This window comes from Pristiophorus japonicus, chromosome 9, assembly GCF_044704955.1.
Source record: "Pristiophorus japonicus isolate sPriJap1 chromosome 9, sPriJap1.hap1, whole genome shotgun sequence".
Taxonomy (NCBI): Eukaryota; Metazoa; Chordata; class Chondrichthyes; family Pristiophoridae; genus Pristiophorus; species Pristiophorus japonicus.
The window spans coordinates 161,020,607-161,044,418 of NC_091985.1; the positions used below are offsets into that span (position 1 = coordinate 161,020,607).

Below are 23,812 nucleotides of genomic sequence, written 5' to 3' on the forward strand. Positions count from 1 at the left end.
CTACTGCTGGACAACTAACCATGGTGGTGGTGGTGGTGGAGCTAGAGGAGTCGTGTGTTATACTTCTTTGATGCTGTACGACTGACTTTGTGATGCCTTACTCTGTTCCTATCTGGTGTTAGATTCAAATGCAATACTGCTGCTCTTAGTTAGACCCATGTTTGTGAGTACAATGGAGGGAAAGGGTGTCCAAGCCTCAGGACCATGTTCCTTAGCACAGAGAATGCTCAGATAGCCCTTTAGCCAAGTCTCGCTGCCATTGCAGGAGATGGCCGAGAGAAAACAGCAGTAGTGATGGTTGGAAATAACGGGATTAAGTAGTTTTAGATGGACATCTCATGTTGGAGTGTAGGAAAGGGTAGGATTCGATGTGTGTGGGTAGATAGCATTTCATGATTCAAATTACTCATGTCTGTTATCTATTCATTTCCTAAGTTGTGGCATGTGGGGGGAGGGGGGGCTGTGTGTGTGTAGGGGGGGGGTGCTTTGTGTATGTGTGTGGGGGGGGTGCTGGGTGTGAGTGTGTGGGGGGGTGCTTTGTGTGTGTGTGTGTGGGGGGGGGGGCTGTGTGTGTGTGTGGGGGGGTGCTTTGTGTGTGTGTGTGTGTGTGTGTGGGGGGGGGCTGTGTGTGTGTGTGTGTGTGTGGTGGGGGGGCTGTGTGTGTGTGTGTAGGGGTGGCGCTGTGGGGGGGGGGCTGTGTGTGTGTGGTGGAGAGGGGGGCTGTGTGTGTGTGGTGGGGGGGGCTGTGTGTGGGGGGGGGGATGGCGCTGTGTGTTGGGGGGGGGGGGCTGTGTGTGTGTGTGTGTGTGTGTGTGTGTGTGTGTGTGGGGGGGGGGGGCTGTGTGTGTGTGTGTGTGGGGGGGCTCTGTGTGTGTGTGGGGTGCTGTGTGGGTGGGGGGGTGCTGTGTGTGGGTGGGGGGCTGTGTGTGTGTGTGTGTTGGGGGGGGGGCTGTGTGTGTGTGGGGCAGGGTGGTGTGTGTGGGGGGGGTGCGTGTGTGTGTGTGTGTGTGTGTGTGGGGGGGGGGGGGGTTGTTGTGTGTTGGGTGTGGTTTGTGTGTTGGGGGGGGGGGGTGTGGTGTGTGTGTTGGGGGGGGTGTGGTGTGTGTGTGTTGGTGTGGTGTGTGTGTGTTGGGGGTGTGGTGTGGTGTGGTGTGTGTGTGTTGGGGGTGTGGTGTGGTGTGTGTGTTGGGGGGGGTGGTGTGGTGTGTGTGTTGGGGGGGTGGTGTGGTGTGTGTGTTGGGGGGGTGGTGTGGTGTGTGTGTTGGGGGGGTGGTGTGGTGTGTGTGTTGGGGGGGTGGTGTGGTGTTTGTGTTGGGGGGGGGGGGGGGGGATGTGGTGTGTGTGTTGGGGGGGGGGGAATGTGGTGTGTGTGTTGGGGGGGGGGGAATGTGGTGTGTGTGTGTTGGGGGGGGTATGTGGTGTGTGTGTGTTGGGGGGGGGGTGGTGGTGTGTGTGTTGGGGGGGGGGGATGGTGTGTGTGTTGGGGGGGGGCTGTGGTGTGTGTGTTGGGGGGGGGGCTGTGGTGTGTGTGTTGGGGGGGGGCTGTGGTGTGTGTGTTGGGGGGGGGGTGTGGTGTGTGTGTTGGGGGGGGGGGTGTGGTGTGTGTGTTGGGGGGGGGGTGTGGTGTGTGTGTTGGGGGGGGGGTGTGGTGTGTGTGTTGGGGGGGGGGTGTGGTGTGTGTGTTGGGGGGGGGGGGTGTGGTGTGTGTGTTGGGGGGGGGGGTGTGGTGTGTGTGTTGGGGGGGGGTGGTGTGTGTGTTTGGGGGGGGTGTGGTGTGTGCGTTGGGGGGGGTGTGTGGTGTGTGCGTTGGGGGAGGTGTGGTGTGTGTGTTGCGGGGGGGGGGGTATGTGTAATCTGCTCAATATCATGCTAGTAATAAACTCCATGTTGTTCAGTAATTTTGCAATTCAGCTGTGCTACGCCTATGTCCTTCGTTCCCTGGTGAGTTAAGTTCACGGAGCAGGAAGTGGGAGGAAAACACGCTGAGGTTAAATGTTTTAAATTTGGTGATGGTGAGAATTCCACTAAATCACAATATTTTGAAACATAGAAAATAGATGCAGGAGTAGGCCATTCGGCCCTTCGAGCCTGCACCACCATTCAATAAGATCGTTGCTGATCATTCACCTCGGTACCCCTTTCCTGCTTTCTCTCCATACCCCTTGATCCCTTTAGCCATAAGGGCCACATCTAACTCACTCTTGACTATATCCAATGAACTGGCATCAACGACTCTCTGCGGCAGAGAATTCCACAGGTTAACAACTCTGAGTGAAGAAGTTTCTCCTCATCTCGGTCCTAAATGTCTTACCCCTTATCCTTAGACTGTGTCCCCTGGTTCTGGACTTCCCCAACATCGGGAACATTCTTCCTGTATCTAACCTGTCCCGTCCCGTCAGAAAGTGAAATATTCGTCCCCTATTTGTCATTTAATGAAAAGGAAGCTTGGATTTTAAAAGAACTCAGATACCTGATCATATTTTACAACAGATCTTTGGAATAAGCCAGCATTATACATTGTATTTTCACAGTGCTATCCTCTTTTGATGCCTAACAGTTAAAAAACAGTTCCAATAGAAATCCTGTCATACCTGAATATTGTCTGCAGGATGAAAGTCTTGGTATATATGATTGCTCGTCATCCTGCAAGTGATGCCTCCAGCAGTCTACTAAACAACAACCACGTGTATTCATATAGCGCCTTTAACGTTGTGAATGTCTCAAGGTGCTTCACAGGAGTATTATGCGATTAAAAAGTTAACGCTGAGCTGCATATGTAGAAATTAGCGCAGGTGTCCAAGGGCTTTTAAATGGGCCATTGATACTGCTGCGGGCAGTATTTGCACGTTTCAATCCGCTGTCTGTTCCTGGACGCTTCAAAAGCCGCTCTGTTAGTTCGCTAGAGTCTTTCGGAGCCTATTTGCATTGGGAAGCTCCTGTCCTCGACAGGTTCTCCAAATGCTGCTCTGCGCCCGCATCCACCTCAGTGGTGTTCTACTCCGTCACCTCACCCACACGCAAGCAGACATCCAGTGCTGACTGCAGAGGGACGCACTGATTTAAAAATACATCTGCAAAGTCTGTCCTTTTTTACTTTTATACATCTACAACAGCTTGCATTTCTATAGCACCATTAACATAGTAAAACGCCCCACGGCGCTTCACCGGAGATAAACAGACAAAAATTGATATTGAGCCAAATAAAGAACCATTCGGACAGTTGGTGAAAAGCGGAGGAAAGCTTGGTCAAAGAGGTTTGTAAGGATGGTCTTGGAGGGGAGGAGAGAGAGAGAGAGAGAGAGAGAGAGGTTCAGGGAGGGAATTCCTGAGCTTCGGGCCTTGACCGCTGAAGGCACGGCCGCCAATGGTGGGGTGAAAGAAGTGGGAGATGGACAAAAGGCAAGGGGGAGAAACGCAGATTTCCCCGAGGGTTGGTTGGAGGAGGTTACCCAGATAGGGCGGGGTGAAGCCATGGAGGAATTTGCAACCGAGGATGAGAATTTTACAATTGAGGCGTTTGGGGACCGAGAGTCCGTGCCGGTCACAGGGTGACGGATGAACGGGACTTGGCGCAAGCTAGGATGCGGGGAGCAGTTTGGGATGAGTTCAAGTTTATGGAGAGTTCATATCTTCAGGATTCCTGAACAGCAAGGCGTGGTTACAGGTAAGCAGTATTTGAGAGTAAAAATCAGGGTCTAAGATGGTTTGGATTTCAGACCAGGGGCTGAAGTGAGTGTTGGTCACCTTGGTGCCCAGGCAGATCTGCACATGTGTACGTTTAATGTTCCAAGCAGTTACTGGAGGTGGTAAAAGCCTGTGGATTTGGATATACTCCCAAGGCTGTTTCATTACTTGCTTGTGCACCCAGCTCTGAACAGAAAGATAATTGAGTAACATTGTCATTGTAGACTAAGCTGTGTCAGGAAAGTAATCAAAGGATTCTCTGTTGGTCTTAAACTTTTATTACAAGTTTGTTTAAGGATAGCAAACATGTCAGCACTTAATGTCAAATCACTGGGGTGCATAAATAAAGTGAACGCAATGCTGAATTCTATTAACCAGCCATTTAAATATAAGTCAGATGTGGTAAAGTTGTCCATTCCATATACTCTGTCATAAGAACATAAGAATTAGGAATAGGAGTAGGCCATTTGGCCCCTCAAGCCTGCTCCGCCATTTAATACGATCATGGCTGATCCGATCATGGACTCAGCTCCACTTCCCTGCCCCGCTCCCCATAACCCCTTATTCCCTTATCGGTTAAGAAACTGTCTATTTCTGTCTTAAATTTATTCAATGATCCAGCTTCCACAGCTCTCTGAGGCAGCGAATTCCACAGATTTACAGCCCTCTGAGAGAAGAAATTCCTCCTCATCTCAGTTTTAAATGGGCGTCCCCTTATTCTAAGACTATGTCCCCTAGTTCTAGTCTCCCCTATCAATCTCTGCATCCACCTTGTCAAGCCCCCAGATAATCTTATACGTTTCGATAAGATCACCTCTCATTCTTCTGAATTTCAATGAGTAGAGGCCTTACCTACTCAACCTTTCCTCATAAGTCAAGCCCCTCATCCCCGGAATCAACCTTTTGAACCTTCTCTGAACTGCGTCCAAAGCAAGTATATCCTTTCTTAAATATGGAAACCAAAACTGTACGCCGTATTCCAGGTGTGGCCTCACCAATACCCTGCTTTTATATTCCATCCCCTTTGCAATAAAGGCCAAGATGCCATTGGCCTTCCTGATCACTTGCCGTACCTGCATATTAACCTTTTGTGTTTCATGCACCAGGACCCCCAGGTCCCGTTGTACTGCAGCACTATGCAATTTTTCTCAATGTAAATAATACCTTGCTCTTCGATTTCTTTTTCTGCCAAAGTGCATAACCTCACACTTTCCAACATTTTGCTCCATCTGCCAAATTTTTGCCCACTCACTGAGCCTTTTGCAGGTTTTTTGTGTCCTCCACACACTTTGCTTTTCCTCGCATCTTTGTATCGTCAGTAAACTTGACTACGTTACACTCGGTCCCTTCATCCAAGTTGTTACTATAGATAGTAAATAGTTGGGGTCCCAGCACTGATCCCTGTGGCACCCCTTTAGTTACTGATTGCCAACCCGAAAATGAACCATTTATCCCGACTCTTTGTTTTCTGTTAGTTAGCCAATCCTCTATCCATGCTAATATATTACCCCCCAACCCCGTGAACTTTTATCTTGTGCAGTAACCTTTTATGTGGCACCTTGTCAAATGCCTTCTGGAAGTCCAAATACACCACATCCACTGGTTCCCCTTTATCCACCCTGTTTGTTACATCCTCAAAGAATTCCAGCAAATTTGTCAAACTTAACTTCTCCTTCATAAATCCATGCTGACTTTGCCTGATTATGCTTTTCCAAATCTCCTGCTACTGCTTAGAAACATAGAAACATAGAAAATAGGTGCAGGAGTAGGCCATTCGGCCCTTCTAGCCTGCACCGCCATTCAATGAGTTCATGGCTGAACATGCAACTTCAGTACCCCATTCCTGCTTTCTCACCATACCCCTTGATTCCCCTAGTAGTAAGGACTTCATCTAACTCCTTTTTGAATATATTTAGTGAATTGGCCTCAACAACTTTCTGTGGTAGAGAATTCCACAGGTTCACCACTCTCTGGGTGAAGAAATTCCTCCTCATCTCGGTCCTAAATGGCTTCCCCCTTATCCTTAGACTGTGTCCCCTGGTTCTGGACTTCCCCAACATTGGGAACATTCTTCCTGCATCTAACCTGTCTAACCCCGTCAGAATTTTAAACGTTTCTATGAGGTCCCCTCTCATTCTTCTGAACTCCAGTGAATACAAGCCCAGTTGATCCAGTCTTTCTTGATAGGTCAGTCCCGCCATCCCGGGAATCAGTCTGGTGAACCTTCGCTGCACTCCCTCAATAGCAAGAATGTCCTTCCTCAGGTTAGGAGACCAAAACTGTACACAATACTCCAGGTGTGGCCTCACCAAGGCCCTGTACAATTGTAGCAACACCTCCCTGCCCTTGTACTCAAATCCCCTCGCTATGAAGGCCAACATGCCATTTGCTTTCTTAACCGCCTGCTGTACCTGCATGCCAACCTTCAATGACTGATGTACCATGACACCCAGGTCTCTTTGCACCTGCCCTTTTCCTAATCTGTCACCATTCAGATAATAGTCTGTCTCTCTGTTTTTACCACCAAAGTGGATAACCTCACATTTATCCACATTATACTTCTTTAATAATGGATTCCAACATTTACCCAACCATAGATATTAGGCTAACTGATCTATAGTTTCCTGCTTTTTGTCTGCCTCCTTTTTTAAATAGGGGCGTTTGCAGTTTTCCAATCTGCTGGGACCACCCCAGAATCCAGGGAATTTTGGTAAATTACAACCAATGCATCCACGATCCCTGCTGCTACTTCTCTTAAGACCCTATGATGCAAGCCATCAGGTCCAGGGGATTTATCTGCCTTTAGTCCCATTATCTTACTGAGTATCACCTCCTTAGTGATTGTGATTGTGTTAAGTTCCTCACCCCCCCCCATAGCACTTGACTATTCACTGTTGGTATATTGTTAGTGTCCCCGACCGTAAAGACTGATAAAAAATATTTGTTCAGAGTTTCTGCCATCTCCATGTTCCCCATCACTAATTCCCCGGTCTCGTCCTCTAAGGGACCAACATTTACTTTAGTCACTCTTTTGCTTTTTATATACCTGTAGAAACTCTTGCCATCTGTTTTTATATTTTGTGCTAGTTTACTTTCATAGTCTATTTTCCCTTTCTTAATCATTTTTTCAGTCATTCTTTGCTGGCTTTTAAAAGCTTCCCAATCTTCTATCCTCCCACTAGTTTTGGCCACTTTGTATGCTCTTGTTTTTAATTGGATACCGTCCTTTGTTTCTTTAGTTAGCCTTGAGTATTATATATTGAGTATTGTGTATTCAGCTTGAATTACCAAGGCTTGAGGAAAGCATTTAGCCGTGGAGGGGAAAACCAGGAGGCAGATCTCCTGAGTTGCAAGATTGAGTTCCAATGAAAGACTGAAGAGGTTTAGCCTTGAAGAGAGGGATCTGACGGATGACCCTGTAGCAGTAAACAGCATAAATAATCGGAGTTATTCCGTGATCACAGTTCTCCGAGCAAGCATTGGCTCCATGCTGGGATCATCAGATCATGGAATTACCCTCGGGGGTTAATGCAGAGCATGACTTCAGGGATGTTTGGATTCCAGAATCGAGGCATGAGCTAAAGCTGGTGCAGGGGAAAGTTACTGGTGCCGGTAAGAACTTCTTTACACAAGAATGGGCTTCCAGATAAGAGAATGGAAGCCAAAAGACCTCAACTCATACAAGAATTGTGACTTGGCACAATGAGGGAGCAGAGAGTAAGTTTTATGTTATTCTGAATGGATGAGTGAAAATCAGCTGAATGGCCTCCCCTATCTGTAGTGTAATACTGAGTTTATAGAGCTTCAATGCTCATATGCTGAAAAATGGTGCATTCCTACTGTGCCCCCTGGAGCTAAATAGTACGCTGTTCACTATTTTGGGAGTTCTATTTTATGGAAAAAACCCCACAAAATTAGACACTGCCACAGTTGAGCTTTTCGATTAAGGAAGGGTAAAGCTCTGTTACCATGACTAGTGCACCGTAAAACATACATTTATATTATGACATTGATGTGTTTCTTCAACTCTCCCAGTTGGTCAGTGCATGAATCAGCCAGTGTAATACTGAGTCATACAGAAGATTTCAGATTGAACCCCTATATCTGTGTGGAGTTAAACTGCGGCTCGGACAGCATCCCAGGTCTCGATGCTTCTGGGTTAGCAAGTGGGGAAATGGACTCGGGATCCTGCTCCCCTTCATTCTGCAGTGGGCCTGACTGGCAGATGCCTCTACTGTAGCTCTTCCACCACCTTCTCCGTCGTCTTTAAACTAATCTCATTCACACCAATACATAAAGGCAAAGACGCACTCAAAACACTGACTACAAAATACTTGCGACCAGACTGGATGCATGCTTCATACAAAGTCACCACTTGAGACACCAGGCACCGAGCCAATATTTTGCACCACTGCCACAGAGTCAGTGGTCTAACCCTCGTATTCTCCAATGTGCAGCAGGCATTTGACCAAGTACAGTGGGAATTTCTTCTTGCAGTATTTGGACAAAACTGGATGTTTTTGGATTTATTTTTGAGGGTTTTCTTTACCCTATTTTTCTCTCTTTGGCAGCCTTGGTTTGAGATCTGAAGTGACTTGTTCTGATTTTCACACCCCTATCAGCTTTTGCATGCAGTCTAATGTGGGTGCTTGGTATTTGTTCTCCTGTGCTTAACTGAATAATTCTTAAGAAAAAAACTTTTTGATTGAGGGATAAATATTGTCCAGGGGATAAACTCCCCTGCTTTTCTTCGAAATAGTGCCATGGGATCTTTTACGTCTACCTGAGAGGGCAGACGGGGCCTTGGGTAAGGTAAGCTAAATTGGGATCTGGCAACAGTGAGGCATTCGGTCTTTGTGTACGTCATTTCCCTGGCCCCATTTGAATGTCCAGGGTAGAGTCACAAATGATTGATTATTCTCTTTGGAGGCCGTGGCACATCAGTTTCATGTAAATGAATAAAAGTCCAGGTGCCTGTACAAGGAATGCCAGTAGTATAGACGTTGTGCTTCAGTAATTTTGATGGTTTGGAATTGAGTTCAAGGCCCATTAGATCTAGTTGTGGGAGAGGGAGGGAGGGAGGGAGGGAGGGAGGAAGGAAGGAAGGAGAGAGTGAAATGATCTCTGAAAATGTACACCAGCCAGGCATTCACTCTAATGAGCTGTTCATATTTTTGTGCAGAAATTTGGAATTAATTTGTAAAAATCATGCATGTGCTGCTTTATTAAAACAGGGTTTTTCTTGCCAATATTCCTCACATGTCATTTGAGAATGTAAACCTTTCTTTAAATATTCCAGGTAAACGATCTTTGATGAGCTTGGAGTCGGACATCAGGTGTATGTTTAAGGAGGATGAACACTGAGGAACTGGAGTTACTGGGCGACTCCAAGTACAGAAATTATGTAGCAGCGGTGGATAAAGCACTGAAAAACTTTGAGTATTCCAGTGAATGGGCAGATCTAATATCAGCACTGGGTAAACTCAACAAGGTAATTGCAGGAAATGAACATCTTTCAAATCAGTTTAGATGAGCAGTTAAGGAGATATTTACCGTTCTTTCCACCTAACCTGCGTCCAGTTTTACTACTGAATATTATACAAATATTGTCCTTGATGCATATTAAAATATAGTACAGCGAGTCACCTATATTGTGGTGTATTCATATTCTCAGCATGCTAGCGAGCTCTTTGAATTCCACTGATTGACTGGCTTCAGCACTTTTAGTAAGAAAGTTAGTCACAGCGTGTATCTTTTTCATTGGCCATTTACCAGTATTTCAACAAGGTCTATTCTCCATCCAGGCAGCTAGCAATTGAACCGTGCAAAACATAATGGCCTCCACAGTTTCACTGTAAATGCTTTTAAAATCATCTTCTTTCGTTTGGTCGTAGCAAAGCAAATCAAATGTCAATATCTCAGTGAATATCCAGGCCAAAGCTTCTGGTGTAACAGCGTGAATGGATATCTTGTAGGCTGCCTGTGAATTTCCTCTGAGGGCAGTGCTCAATGATGCACTCCAGGTTTTAATGTTAATCATGGTTGCAAATGATTGCTGTAGTCTGGCACGTAATATTGCTTGAAGTAATCTCTGTTTACTTGGCAGCTTATTGAAGGGTGTAAAATAATACTACTCTGGGTCAACTGTGTTGGTGACGCTGTACAGTAATGGGATTTTCTAAAAGGCACTGCATTTTCTGAAACATTGATTTTTTAATTTCAAAACTGGATCCCTAATTAAAAAGTGAAACCTATCCACTGAATAGTTTGTCATTAAACTAGTCTTCAAAGTGTTGTTACAGTAATATCTTGACCTGTATTTACATTAATCTGTATGCAGAGTGACAAGTGATGTAATTAGTAGGAAAAGCGTTGCCTTTAGCACTACCATTGATGGTTTCTCAAGGAACAAAGCGGTTCCAGCAAAGCTACTGGATCGACTTGACTTATATTCACTGGAATTTAGAAGAATGAGAGGGAATCGCATAGAAACCTATAAAATTCTGACGGGATTGGACAGGTTAGATGCAGGAAGAACGTTCCCAATGTTGGGGAAGTCCAGAACCAGGGGACACAGTCTAAGGATAAGGGGTAAGCCATTTAGGACCGAGATGAGGAGAAACTTCTTTACTCAGAGAATTGTGTACCTGTGGAATTCTGTACCACAGAAAGTTGTTGAGGCCAGTTCGTTAGATATATTCAAAAGGGAGTTAAAGGTGGCCCTTACGGCTAAAGGGATCAAGGGGTATGGAGTGAAAGCAGGAATGGGGTACTGAAGTTGCATGATCATATTGAATGGTGATGCAGACTCGAAGGGCCGAATGGCCTACTCCTGCAACTATTTTCTATGTTTCTTCTTCATCCCTTTCACTCATTGTATTATTTATTGATCTAGCTCACAAAAAACTTTACATGCATGCACATTTCTTGTCCATCACATACTGTCTAATACTAAAATCTGTGTTGCAGTTTTAAAAGAAAAGTGTAAGGAAACAAAGTCATTTGCAATGTCCAATTTAAACTCTGGGAACTGAAAGTAAACTCCTACTGTGTTTACTTACCCAACAACACAAAAGCAAAATACTGCGGGTGCTGGAATCTGAAATATAACAGAAAATGCTAGAAATCTCAGCAGGTCTGTGGAGAGAAACAGAGTTAATGTTTCAGGTCTGTGACCCTTTGTCAGGACTGGAAAAGTTTGAGATGCAACATGCAGGGGCAGTGAAAGAGGGAGGGGAGGAAAGAACAAAAGGGAAGGTCTGTGATAGGGCGGAAGGCAGGAGTGATTTAAGAGACAAAAGGGATAATGGGCAAAAATGAGACAGTAATGGCACAAGTTAGGAAACAAAAGATGTGTCTAGATGGGGTGTGAACAGTGGAATCATCACCAGCTGCTGTGGGAAAGAGAGAAAAAGGAGGCTGAGTGTTTTTTGAAAAAAAAAGGAGGAAAGGGAAAAAAAATGGCAGAGGCGATGGTCTGAAATTGTTGAACTCGATGTTGAGTGCAGAAAGCTGTAATGTGCCTAAACGAAAAGTGGGTTGCGTTGAGCTTCATTGGAACAGTATAGAAACATAGAAAATAGGTGCAGGAGTAGGCCATTCGGCCCTTCTAGCCTGCACCGCCATTCAATGAGTTCATGGCTGAACATGCAACCTCAGTACCCCATTCCTGCTTTCTCACCATACCCCTTGATCCCCCTAGTAGTAACTCCTTTTTGAATATATTTAGTGAATTGGCCTCAACAACTTTCTGTGGTAGAGAATTCCACAGGTTCACCACTCTCTGGGTGAAGAAGTTTGTCCTTATCTCGGTCCTAAATGGCTTACCCCTTATCCTTAGACTGTGACCCCTGGTTCTGGACTTCCCCAACATTGGGAACATTCTTTCTGCATCTAACCTGTCTAAACCTGTCAGAATTTTAAACATTTCTATCAGGTCCCCTCTCATTCTTCTGAACTCCAGTGAATACAAGCTCAGTTGATCCAGTCTTTCTTGATAGGTCAGTCCCGCCATCCCGGGAATCAGTCTGGTGAACGTTCGCTGCACTCCCTCAATAGCAAGAATGTCCTTCCTCAGGTTAGGAGACCAAAACTGTACACAATACTCCAGGTGTGGCCTCATCAAGGCCCTGTACAACTGTAGCAACACCTCCCTGCCCCTGTACTCAAATCCCCTCGCTATGAAGGCCAACATGCCATTTGCTTTCTTAACCGCCTGCTGTACCTGCATGCCAACCTTCAATGACTGATGTACCATGACACCCAGGTCTCGTTGCACCTTCCCTTTTCCTAATCTGTCACCATTCAGATAATAGTCTGTCTCTCTGTTTTTACCACCAAAGTGGATAACCTCACATTTATCCACATTATACTTCATCTGCCATGCATTTGCCCACTCACCTAACCTATCCAAGTCGTTTTGCAGCCTCATAGCATCCTCCTCGCAGCTCACACTGCCACCCAACTTAGTGTCATCTGCAAATTTGGAGATACTACATTTAATCCCCTCATCTAAATCATTAATGTACAGTGTAAACAGCTGGGGCCCCAGCACAGAACCTTGCGGTACCCCACTAGTCACTGCCTGCCATTCTGAAAAGTCCCCATTTACTCCTACTCTTTGCTTCCTGTCTGACAACCAGTTCTCAATCCATGTCAGCACACTACCCCCAGTCCCATGTGCTTTAACTTTGCTCATTAATCTCTTGTGTGGAACCTTGTCGAAAGCCTTCTGAAAGTCCAAATATACCACATCAACTGGTTCTCCCTTGTCCACTCTACTGGAAACATCCTCAAAAAATTCCAGAAGATTTGTCAAGAATGATTTCCCTTTCACAAATCCATGCTGACTTGGACCTATCATGTCACCTCTTTCCAAATGCGCTGCTATGACATCCTTAACAATTGATTCCATCATTTTACCCACTACCGATGTCAGGCTGACCAGTCTATAATTCCCTGTTTTCTCTCCTTTTTTAAAAAGTGGGGTTACATTGGCTACCCTCCACTTGATAGGAACTGATCCAGAGTTAATGGAATGTTGGAAAATGACTGTCAATGCATCCGCTATTTCCAAGGCCACCTCCTTAAGTACTCTGGGATGCAGTCCATCATGCCCTGGGGATTTATCGGCCTTCAATCCCATCAATTTCCCCAACACAATTTCCCGACTAATAAGGACTTCCCTCAGCTCCTCCTCCTTACTAGACCCTCTGACTACTTTTATATCCGGAAGGTTGTTTTTGTCCTCCTCAGTGAATACCGAACCAAAGTACTTGTTCGATTGGTCCGCCATTTCTTTGTTCCCCGTTATGACTTCCCCTGATTCTGACTGCAGGGGACCTACATTTGTCTTTACTAACCTTTTTCTCTTTACATATCTATAGAAACTTTTGCAATCCGTCTTGATGTTCTCTTCAAGCTTCTTCTCGTACTCCATTTTCCCTGCCCTAATCAAACCCTTTGTCCTCCTCTGCTGAGTTCTAAATTTCTCCCAGTCCCCGGGTTCGCCGCTATTTCTGGCCAATTTGTATACCACTTCCTTGGCTTTAATGCTATCCCTGATTTCCCTTGATAGCCACGGTTGAGCCACCTTCCCTTTTTTATTTTTACGCCAGACAGGAATGTACAATTGTTGTAGTTCATCCATGCGGTCTCTAAATGTCTGCCATTGCCCATCCACAGTCAACCCCTTTAGTATCATTCGCCAGTCTATTCTAGCCAATTCACGTCTCATACCATCGAAGTTACCTTTCCCCAAGTTCAGGACCCTAGTCTTTGAATTAACTGTGTCACTCTCCACCTTAATAAAGAATTATGCCATATTATGGTCATTCTTCCCCAAGGGGCCTCGCACAACGAGATTGCTAATTAATCCTCTCTCATTACACAACACCCAGTCTAAGATGGCCTCCCCCCTAGTTGGTTCCTCGACATATTGGTCTAGAAAACCATCCCTTATACACTCCAGGAAATCCTCCTCCACCGTATTGCTTCCAGTTTGGTTAGCCCAATCTATGTGCATATTAAAGTCACCCATTATAACTGCTGCACCCTTATTGCATGCACCCCTAATTTTCTGTTTGATGCCCTCCCCAACATCACCACTACTGTTTGGAGGTCTGTACACAAGTCCCACTAACGTTTTTTGCCCTTTGGTGTTCTGCAGCTCTACCCATATAGATTCCACATCATCCAAGCTAATGTCCTTCCTAACTATTGCATTAATCTCCTCCTTAACCAGCAATGCTACCCCACCTCCTTTTCCTTTTATTCTATCCTTCCTGAATGTTGAATACCCCTGGATGTTGAGTTCCCAGCTCTGATCATCCTGGAGCCACATCTCTAATCCCAATCACATCATATTTGTTAACATCTATTTGCACAGTTAATTCATCCACTTTATTACGGATACTCCTTGCATTAAGACACAAAGCCTTCAGGCTTGTTTTTTTAACACCCTTTGTCCTTTTAGAATTTTGCTGTACAGTGGCCCTTTTTGTTCTTTGCCTTGGGTTTCTCTGCCCTCCACTTTTCCTCATCTCCTTTCTGTCTTTTGCTTTTGTCTCCTTTTTGTTTCCCTCCGTCTCCCTGCATTGGTTCCCATCCCCCTGCCATATTAGTTTAACTCCTCCCCAACAGCAGTAGCAAACACTCCCCCTAGGACATTGGTCCCGGTCCTGGCCAGTTGCAGACCGTCCGGTTTGTACTGGTCCCACCTCCCCCAGAACCGGTTCCAATGCCCCAGGAATTTGAATCCCTCCCTGCTGCACCACTGCTCAAGCCACGTATTCATCTGTGCTATCCTGCGATTCCTACTCTGACTAGCACGTGGCACTGGTAGCAATCCCGAGATTACTACTTTTGAGGTCCTACTTTTTAATTTAGCTCCTCGCTCCTTAAATTCGTTTCGTAGGACCTCATCCCTTTTTTTTTACCTATGTCGTTGGTACCAATGTGCACCACGACAACTGGCTGTTCTCCCTCCCTTTTTAGAATGTCCTGCACCCGCTCCGAGACATCCTTGACCCTTGCACCAGGGAGGCAACATACCATCCTGGAGTCTCGGTTGCGGCCGCAGAAACGCCTATCTATTCCCCTTACAATTGAATCTCCTATCACTATCGCTCCCCCACTCTTTTTCCTGCCCTCCTGTGCAACAGAGCCAGCCACGGTGCCATGAACTTGGCTGCTGCTGCCCTCCACTGATGAGTCATCCCCCTCAACAGTACTCAAAGCAGTGTATCTATTTTGTAGGGGGATGACCACAGGGGACCCCTGCACTGCCTTCCTTGCACTGCTCTTCCTGCTGGTCTTTCTTTCCCTATCTGGCTGTGGACCCTTTACCTGCGGTACGACCAACTCGCTACACGTGCTACTCACGTCATTCTCAGCATCGTGGATGCTCCAGAGTGAATCCACCCTCAGCTCCAACTCCGCAACACGGTCCGTAGGAGGCCGAGGATGGAGAGGTCGGAGTCGAGTGGAGTGAAGAATTAAAGTGACAGGCGACCGGGATGTTTACCACCAGTTAGACAGTTTAGTCATAAAGGGGCACACAGCAACACTTCAGCAGCAGAATATTGCATATATAGACTTGCATTTATATAGCGCCTTTCATGGCTACAGCACGTCCCAGAGCGCTTTACAGTCAATGAAGTACTTTTTTTTGACGTGTCGTCACTGTTGTAATATAGAAAATGTAATGTACATTGTGTTTTATATGACTAATCTTCATTGACATTACTCCAACTCACTGAGCTATATCCCACAAGAAATTGTCTCTTTCTATACAGCTGTTGAAGATTCTTCCCAAGTCGCAGAAAACTAAGAATAATGCAATAATTCTTTAGGTCACTGTTTAAGAATCATGTAGCAATAGCATTTTTTTGAGTGCTCATCAGGGTGCAGGATGTAAATACTAGTGATGAGGAAAATATTCTACGTTATACATTTGTACAAGTTTACAGAGTCTGGTTTACACTGTCCCACCAATGCACCCTCGCCCCAGGCCGACGACCTTTTCTACATCAGACAGACTTAATTGGTGTTTCTGATCGAAGCTAATTTAAGTCATGTGGACAATCCTGTACTGTGGGCTAATGCCATTTTTTATTCTATTGGGCCTCCACAAATCCATTTCATAGGTGTCACAGAGAATTTTGCCGAATTAGTTAGGCCTGGATTTGAACTGTTGGTTCCAGCAATTAAAGGACAATTTGTCTGCTACACTGTCTAGTCTGCAGTCCCCTTTTTTGTGGTTTTGACTTGATTGCAATCTTGCACACTCCTTACATTGGAAGGATCTTGCTGAGAACATAGAAAATAGGTGCAGGAGCAGGCCATTCGGCCCTTCGAGCCTGCACCACCATTCAATATGATCATGGCTGATTATGCAACTTCAGTACCCCATTCCTGTTTTCTCTTCATACCCCCTGATCCCTTTAGCCGTAAGGGCCACATCTAACTCCCTTTTGAATATATCTAACGAACTGGCCTCAACAACTTTTTGTGGTAGAGAATTCCACAGGTTCACAACTCTCTGGGTGAAGAAGTTTCTCCTCATCTCAGTCCTATATGGCTTACCCCTTATCCTTAGACTGTGACCCCTGGTTCTGGACTTTCCCAACATCAGGAACATTCTTCCTGCATCCAACCTGTCCAATCCCCTCAGAACAGCTTTCAGTTTCATTTTGTTTTTGCCACTCTGAGCGTTTTGAAATTTTTTTTGAATGTGTCTGTTGGAAATCAAAAAGAGAGGACTAAAACTTGCATCTTCCGGCCATTTCAGAAGACCAAGAATTAGAAAGAAAGAAAGACTTGGATTTGTATAACGCCTTTCACGACCACCGGACGTCACAAAGTGCTTTACAGCCAATGAAGTACTTTTGGAGTGTAGTCACTGCTGTAATGTGGGAAACACGGCAGCCAATTTGCGTGCAGCAAGCTCCCACAAACAGCAATGTAACAATGACTAGAAAATCTGTTTTTGTTATGTTGATTGAGGGATAAATATTGACCAGGACACTGGAGATAACTCCCTTTCTCTTCTTCGAAATAGTGCCATGGGATCTTTTACATCCACCTGAGAGAGCAGACGGGGCCTTGGTTTTGGAGTGTAGTCACTGTTTTATTGTGGAAATGAATTATGGCAGAATGAATTCCAGGATATTTTGTTTGCTAAGTGTAGTGTCCTTACACCTTACTATAGAATCACACGAGGCATGTACTGCAGACAAGGTCACTATGTGACCTGAACCTTTATTCCCAGGACCAAGAAGTGCCGACCCTGCGTGGGACCTCTCTTTATATACCTGGATGACCAGGTGAGGAGTGTCTCCCACAAGTTCACCCCCTGTGGTCAAGGTGTGCATTACTCAGGTGTATACAGTGTACAGTGTTGTTACATAAAGGTTACAGTTATGTGAAGGTTACAAACATGACATCACCTACCCCCAACGTCTTTGGGTCAAAGATTGAGTCTTTCAGGCAGTCGACGCTCTCGTGGAGCGCCGCAGTTGGGGTTCTGGTGGTTGGGCCTTGGCATGCGTCTCTGTTGCCTGAGGTGATTCCGGCCTGTCCGAGCTGGCCGCAGGGACTGTGCATGCTGGTGAATGTCATTGTTGCTTGTTCACTGGCAGTGGTGTGGGTAACATCTCATGATCTTCCTCCGTGTCCATGCTGAACCTTTTCTTTACTTGGTCCAGATGTTTGCGGCATATCTGCCCATTGTTAAGTCTGACCACTATGACCCTATCCCCCTCTTTGCCAATTACAGTGCCCTCAAGCCACTTGGGTCCCAAAGCATGATTGAGAACAAATACAGGGTCATCCATTTCTATGCATCTCCCCACTGAGTTGCGATCATGGCACTCGATTTGGGACTGGCGCTTGCACTCAACAATGTCTGACAGGGCTGGAGAAATGAGGGACTGCCGCGTTTTAAGCGTGCGTTTCATGAGTAGTTCCGCGGGTAGGACTCCCGTGAGCGAATGCGGGTGGGACCTATAGGCCAGCAGGAGGCGCGATAGGCGATACTGAAGGGAGGGTCCTTGAATCCTGAGCATGCCCTGTTTTATGATTTGAACCGCACGTTCCGCCTGGCCATTGGAAGCCGGCTTGAACGGTGCTGTCCTGACGTGTTTGATACCATTACCCGACATAAACTTCTGGAATTCATAGCTAGTGAAACACGGGCCATTGTCGCTAACCAGGATGTCCGGCAAGCCGTGGGTCGCAAAGACCGTACGCAGACTTTCCACAGTGGTGAATGTCGTGCACGAATTCAGTGTGATGCACTCGATCCATTTCAAGTATGCATCGACAACAATCAGGAACATTTTTCTCATGAACGGGCCCGCGTAGTCTACGTGAATACGGACCATGGCCTGGTGGGCCATGGCCACGGGCTGAGTGGAGCCTCCCTGGGGGCATTTCCCAGCTGGGCACACGTCGTGCACCTGCGAACCCAGTGTTCCAGGTCTGAGTCAATTCCCAGCCACCATGTGACCGGGCAATGGCCTTCATTAGCATGATGCCTGGGTGCTCGCTGTGGAGTTCCCTGATGAATGCTCCCCTTCCCTTCTGGGGCATGACTACCTGGCTGCCCCATAGCAGGCAGTCGACTTGGATGGAGAGCTCGTCCATCCGTCTGTGAAACGGCCTGACCTCCTCGGGACACGCTCCGTGTGCGGGTGCCCAATCTCCAGTCACAACACATTTCTTTATCAGGGATAGGAGGGGATCTCTGTTGGTCCAGATTTTGATCTGGCGGGCTGTGATGTGGGAACCTGCGGTGTCGAAAGCCTCAACGGCTATGACCATCTCCGCGCTTTGCTCCGACGCCCCCTCAGTGGTCGCCAGTGGAAGCCTGCTGAGCGCGTCAGCGCAATTTTCGGTGCCTGGCCGGTGCCGTATGTGTAGTCATACGCAGTCAGCGTGAAGGCCCACCGCTGTATGCGAGCTGACGCATTGGCATTGACAGCCTTGCTGTCGGACAACAGGGATGTTAATGGTTTGTGGTCTGTTTCTAACTCGAACCTTCTGCCGAAAAGATACTGGTGCATCTTTTACACCCCGTAGACACATGCGAGTGCTTCCTTTTCAACCATCCCATATCCCCGTTCTGCCTGGGAGAGCGACCAAGAGGCATAAGCCACAGGTTGGAGTTGGCCCTCATCATTACTCTGCTGCAACATGCACCCAACCCCATAGGATGATGCATCGCATGTCAAAACCAATTTCTTAGAGGTTGGACAAGGTCAACAGCTTGTTAGAACAAAGCAGATTCCGCGCCCGATTAAAAGCCCATTCTTGACAGTCCCTCCAAAAACCATTCACAACCATTCACAACCCTTACGCAGGAGCATGTGCAGCAGATCCAACAATGTGCTTAAGTTCGGCAGAAAGTTCCCGAAATAGTTCAATAGTCCCAGAAATGAAAGCAACTCTGATGTGTTGCTGGGCCTGGGCGCATGATGGATCTCCACCGTTTTGGATTCGGTAGGCCGGATCCCATCTGCGGCAACCCTCCTGCTCAAAAACTCGACGTCTGGGGCCAAAAACACACACTTGGACTTCTTTAGTCGCAAGCCTACCCGGTCCAGTTGGCGTAGCACCTCCTCCAGGTTGTGGAGGTGTTCCTCGGTGTCTCGACCCGTGATTAGAATGTCATCTTGGAATACGATTGTTCCAGGGATGGATTTAAGCAAGCTTTCCATGTTCCTCTGAAAGATAGCGGCCGCTGAACGAATGCCAAATGGACACCTGTTGTAAACGAATAGCCCCTTGTGCGTAGTGATGGTGGTCAGAAGCTTGGATTCTTCAGCCAGTTCCTGAGTCATGTAGGCCGAAGTGAGGTCCAACTTGGTGAACAGCTTGCCACCTGCCAGCGAGGCAAAAAGATCCTCCGCTCTCGGAAGCGGGTATTGGTCCTGTAGTGACACTCGGTTGATGGTGGCCTTGTAGTCGCCACAAATCCTGACCGAGCCATCCGCTTTAAGGTCAGGTACGATGGGGCTTGCCCAGTCACTGAATTCAACAGGCGAAATTATGTCCTCTCTTAGCAGCCTGTCCAACTCACTCTCAATTCTCTCACGCATCACATACGGCACGGCTCTGGCTTTGTGGTGCACTGGTCTGGCGTCCGGGGTGATGCGTATCACTACTTTGGAGCCCTTAAAGGTCCCGACACCTGGTTGAAAAAGTGGCTTGAATTCTGTAGGACCTGTGAGCATGAACTTCGCTCCACAGATGAAATGGTGTGCACATCCCCCCATTTCCAGTTCATCTCGGCTAACCAGCTCCTTCCCAAGAGCGCGGGACCCTTCCCCGGGACAATCAGAGTGGCAGCCGGTTCTCCGATCCATTGTGTGTGACCAACAAGTTTGCACTGTCTAGTACTGGGATGATCTCTCTGGTGTATGTCCATAACTGCGTGTTAATGCGTTCCAGTTTGGGCCTGTTAGCTATGAGTGGCCATAGTTTTTCAAATTGTTGGGCACTCATAAGTGACTGGCTGGCTCCTGTGTCCAGCTCCATGCGTACCGGGATGCCATTTAATAGAACTTTCATCATCATAGGTGACGTTTTGGTGTACGAGCTGTGGACGTCTGCCACATGAACCCGCTGGACTTCAGCGTCCATAGCATTGCTCCAAGCATCACCCTGCCTTGCAGACCCCTCGTCTGGTTCCTCTGCCTCGTAAACTAGCCTCGCTACAGGCTTTCTGCACATTGTGGTCAGATGTCCACTGAAGTTACAGTTTCTACAGATAAATTGGTGAAACCTACAGGTTTTTGCAGCATGTCTGCCACTGCACCCCCAGCATGAGCTGAGATTGTTGTGAACAAAGAAACTGTTAACTGGCATTCCTCTGCCTCTTTGATTACTTCTGAGCACTCTGTTGTTGAGTGTCAATGGTCCCATCCCAGGATGCATTGTCCCTTGTGATGGCGTGAATTGCCGATCCCCCTGCCATTGTCTCTTGCTAACCCATCCTAGAGCTTGTTGCTGCTGCGGTGTCGAATTGTGCTTGCCTGCCTGCGGGGTTCTGTGTCTCATTTACAATCCCTGGTCCATCGCCACGTTGGGACCAGGCCTGCGCACGTAAGTTATCTTGATCTCCTCTTCCCCTGCCATGAAGGTCTGAGCTATCAGCATTGCCCTTTCCAAAGTCAAGTCCTTGGTCTCAATAAGCTTCCTGAAAATCCCAGCATGACCAATTCCCTCAATGAAGAAATCCCTTAACATCTCCCCCCCCCTGCAGGCGTCTGTGAACTTAGAGGCTGGCCAAACGCCGAAGGTCCGCAACAAAGTCCGATATGCTTTGTCTCTCCTGACACCGGTGTGTATAGAACTGGTGCCGGGCCATGTGTATACTGCTTGCCGGTTTGAGGTGCTCACCAATCAGAGTGCTGAGCTCTTCAAAGGACTTGTCCGCCAGCTTCTCGGGTGCGAGCAGGTCTTTCATCAGCGCATACGTCTTGGATCCACAGCGGTCAGTAGATGCGCCCTCCGTTTGCCAGCCGCTTCCTCTCCCAGCCAGTCCTTCGTGACAAAGCTCTGCTGGAGCCTCTCAACGAAATCGTCCCAGTCCTCACCAACACAGTACCGTTCATCTGTGCTACCGGTGGCCATCCTCGTGGGTCATTGATTCCCGTTTCTCATCGCCAAATGTAGTGTCCTTACACCTTACTATAGAATCACATGAGGCATGTACTGCAAACAAGGTCACTACGTGACCTGAACCTTTATTCCCAGGACCAAGAAGTGATGACCCTGCGTGGGACCTCCCTTTATATACCTGGATGACCAGGTGAGGAGTGTCTCCCACAAGTTCACCACCTGTGGTCAAGGTGTGCATTACTCAGGTGTATACAGTGTACAGTGTTGTTACATAAAGGTTACAGTTATGTGAAGGTTACAAACATGATACTAAGAGTAATAGGGAGAACACTGAATACTTGAATTAGAAATTCAATGTATGTTAGTGAATAAGAAATGGGTTGGTACGTTATATCTTGCTTAAAGCATGTGCACAAAGGTCACATTGCACCTAAAAACTGGCCTCTTTTTAAAAAAATAGTTCCCTGGCCTATTGTGTGCAGAACCGGTGTTTACTTTAAATTAAGCTGATGTTAATGCCAGTTTTATACCATTGCTGATTTGGACAGGTATCTGTATCTCTTCCACCATGAAAGGCAGATTCTCTGTCCCCATCATTCACTTCTGCACTGCCATTGCCTCTGTCTTGTTTCGTGTTAATGCCATTTTATTTGTAGTTTGCCATGCAGATATGCGCAACTTCCGAGTTGTCCATGATTAGAGAATTATTCTTCAAGATTTGTACAACTGGAGAAACAGCACTCAGTCCAGTCATGCGGATTTGAACTCTGAGCCCAGCTTACACTCTCCGCATGGAATATCCTGTGACCGCTCACCGAGTTTTATTATATTTGCAGGTTTTACAAAACAATGCAAAGTACCAGGTGGTCCCAAAGAAGCTCACTATCGGCAAGCGTTTAGCCCAGTGCCTTCACCCAGCACTGCCCAGTGGCGTTCACCGAAAGGCCCTCGAAACCTATGAGATCATATTTAAAATCATTGGCTCTAAAAGGCTGGCCAAGGATCTCTTCCTGTACAGGTGGGCTATATGTTCATTATCCTTTCTATGAAAAAGGGAGTTGCATGTTTGAAAGCTCTGAAATGTATGAATAATTATGGGCAATGTGTCACCATAATATCCAAAATATTGAGCAAGTAATTTGACTAAAGCCTGCGTGCAACATTGTTGCCTCTGGGTACGATGGTTTTGTGAAAGTTGAATATTTTAACACTGCCTACCATACAATTTGTACAAATAATACTAAATGTTGACTCATTTTTAAAAATAACAATAGTGAATATGGTGGTGCAGTGTTTATGGTGCTACACTAACAAACCAGTACTGTACATGGCATATTGTGGGCTGGTACCAGAAAACATGATTGTAAAAGCTACCACTGTGTCATTAAAAAGCCAGTGTCCTTCGAGGAAGGGAACCTGCTTTCACTACCCAGTCTGGCTGACGTATGATTCCTTGCTTGCAAACAATTCCTATCAAGAGAAAGGTTCACCCCCTTCTCCAGGCAACCTAGTGATGGGCAATAAATGCAACCTTGACCTCACCGCCCACATCATGCGTTCAATGGGACGTATGAGGTGCGCATGCGCCCGTAGGGGCTGCACAAGTTCCGGGTTTTGGGAAGTGAAGCACATGCGCTAACACCCAGAACTTGCAATCTGTCAAGAATCTTCTTGACAGATCGCACGCATCCCTGGGAAAAGCGCCACCGCGGGCGAAGAGTTGGGCTATCTGTCCAACTTCTGCCCAGCGAATGCCCGTGAAATTCTTACGCATGCGTAAGACTTTTGAAGGACAGAAAAATAATTTTTTTCAATAATGCATACATTTAAAAACCTGTGAAATAAGGTAAGCTTATTTTTAGACTCTTAAAATATGTAAACTTATTTTCCAAAAATTTAACTTTTTGTTTAGAATATTTAATTACATGCCATTTACATAGAAACATAGAAAATAGGTGCAGGAGTAGGCCATTCGGCCCATCGAGCCTGCACCACCATTCAATATGATCGTGGCTGATCATGCAACTTCAGTACCCCATTCCTGCTTTCTCTCCATACCCCTTGATTCCTCTAGCCGTAAGGGTCATATTTAACACTCTCGAATATATCCAATGAACTGGCATCAACAACTCTCTGTGATAGGGAATTCCACAGGTTAACAACTGAGTGAAGAAGTTTCTCCTCATCTCAGTCCTAAATGGCTTACCCCTTATCCTTAGACTATGTCCCCTGGTTCTGGACTTCCCCAACATCGGGAACATTGTTCCTTCATCTAACCTGTCCAGTCCCGTCAGAATCTTGTAAGTTTCTATGAGATCCCCTCTCATCCTTCTAAACTCCAGTGTATAATGTCCCAGTTGATCCAGTCTCTCCTCATATGTCAGTCCCACCATCCCGGGAATCAGTCTGGTGAATCTTTGCTGCACTCCCTCAATAGCAAGAGTGTCCTTTCTCAGATTAGGAGACCAAAGCTGAACCCAATATTCCAGGTGAGGCCTCACCA

General features: G+C 46.6%; 1 protein-coding gene across 1 annotated transcript in view; it reads left to right on the forward strand.

Moving 5' to 3' along the window:
* Nucleotides 1-23,812, forward strand: part of dop1a (DOP1 leucine zipper like protein A) — a 160,979-nt gene that overhangs the window by 10,862 nt on the left and 126,305 nt on the right. Inside the window, exons 2-3 of the mRNA XM_070891017.1 lie at nt 8,984-9,175; nt 22,146-22,327. Coding sequence (XP_070747118.1) covers nt 9,038-9,175; nt 22,146-22,327 — 320 coding nt within the window. The 5' untranslated portion in view covers nt 8,984-9,037. The remainder of the gene's footprint in view (nt 1-8,983; nt 9,176-22,145; nt 22,328-23,812) is intronic.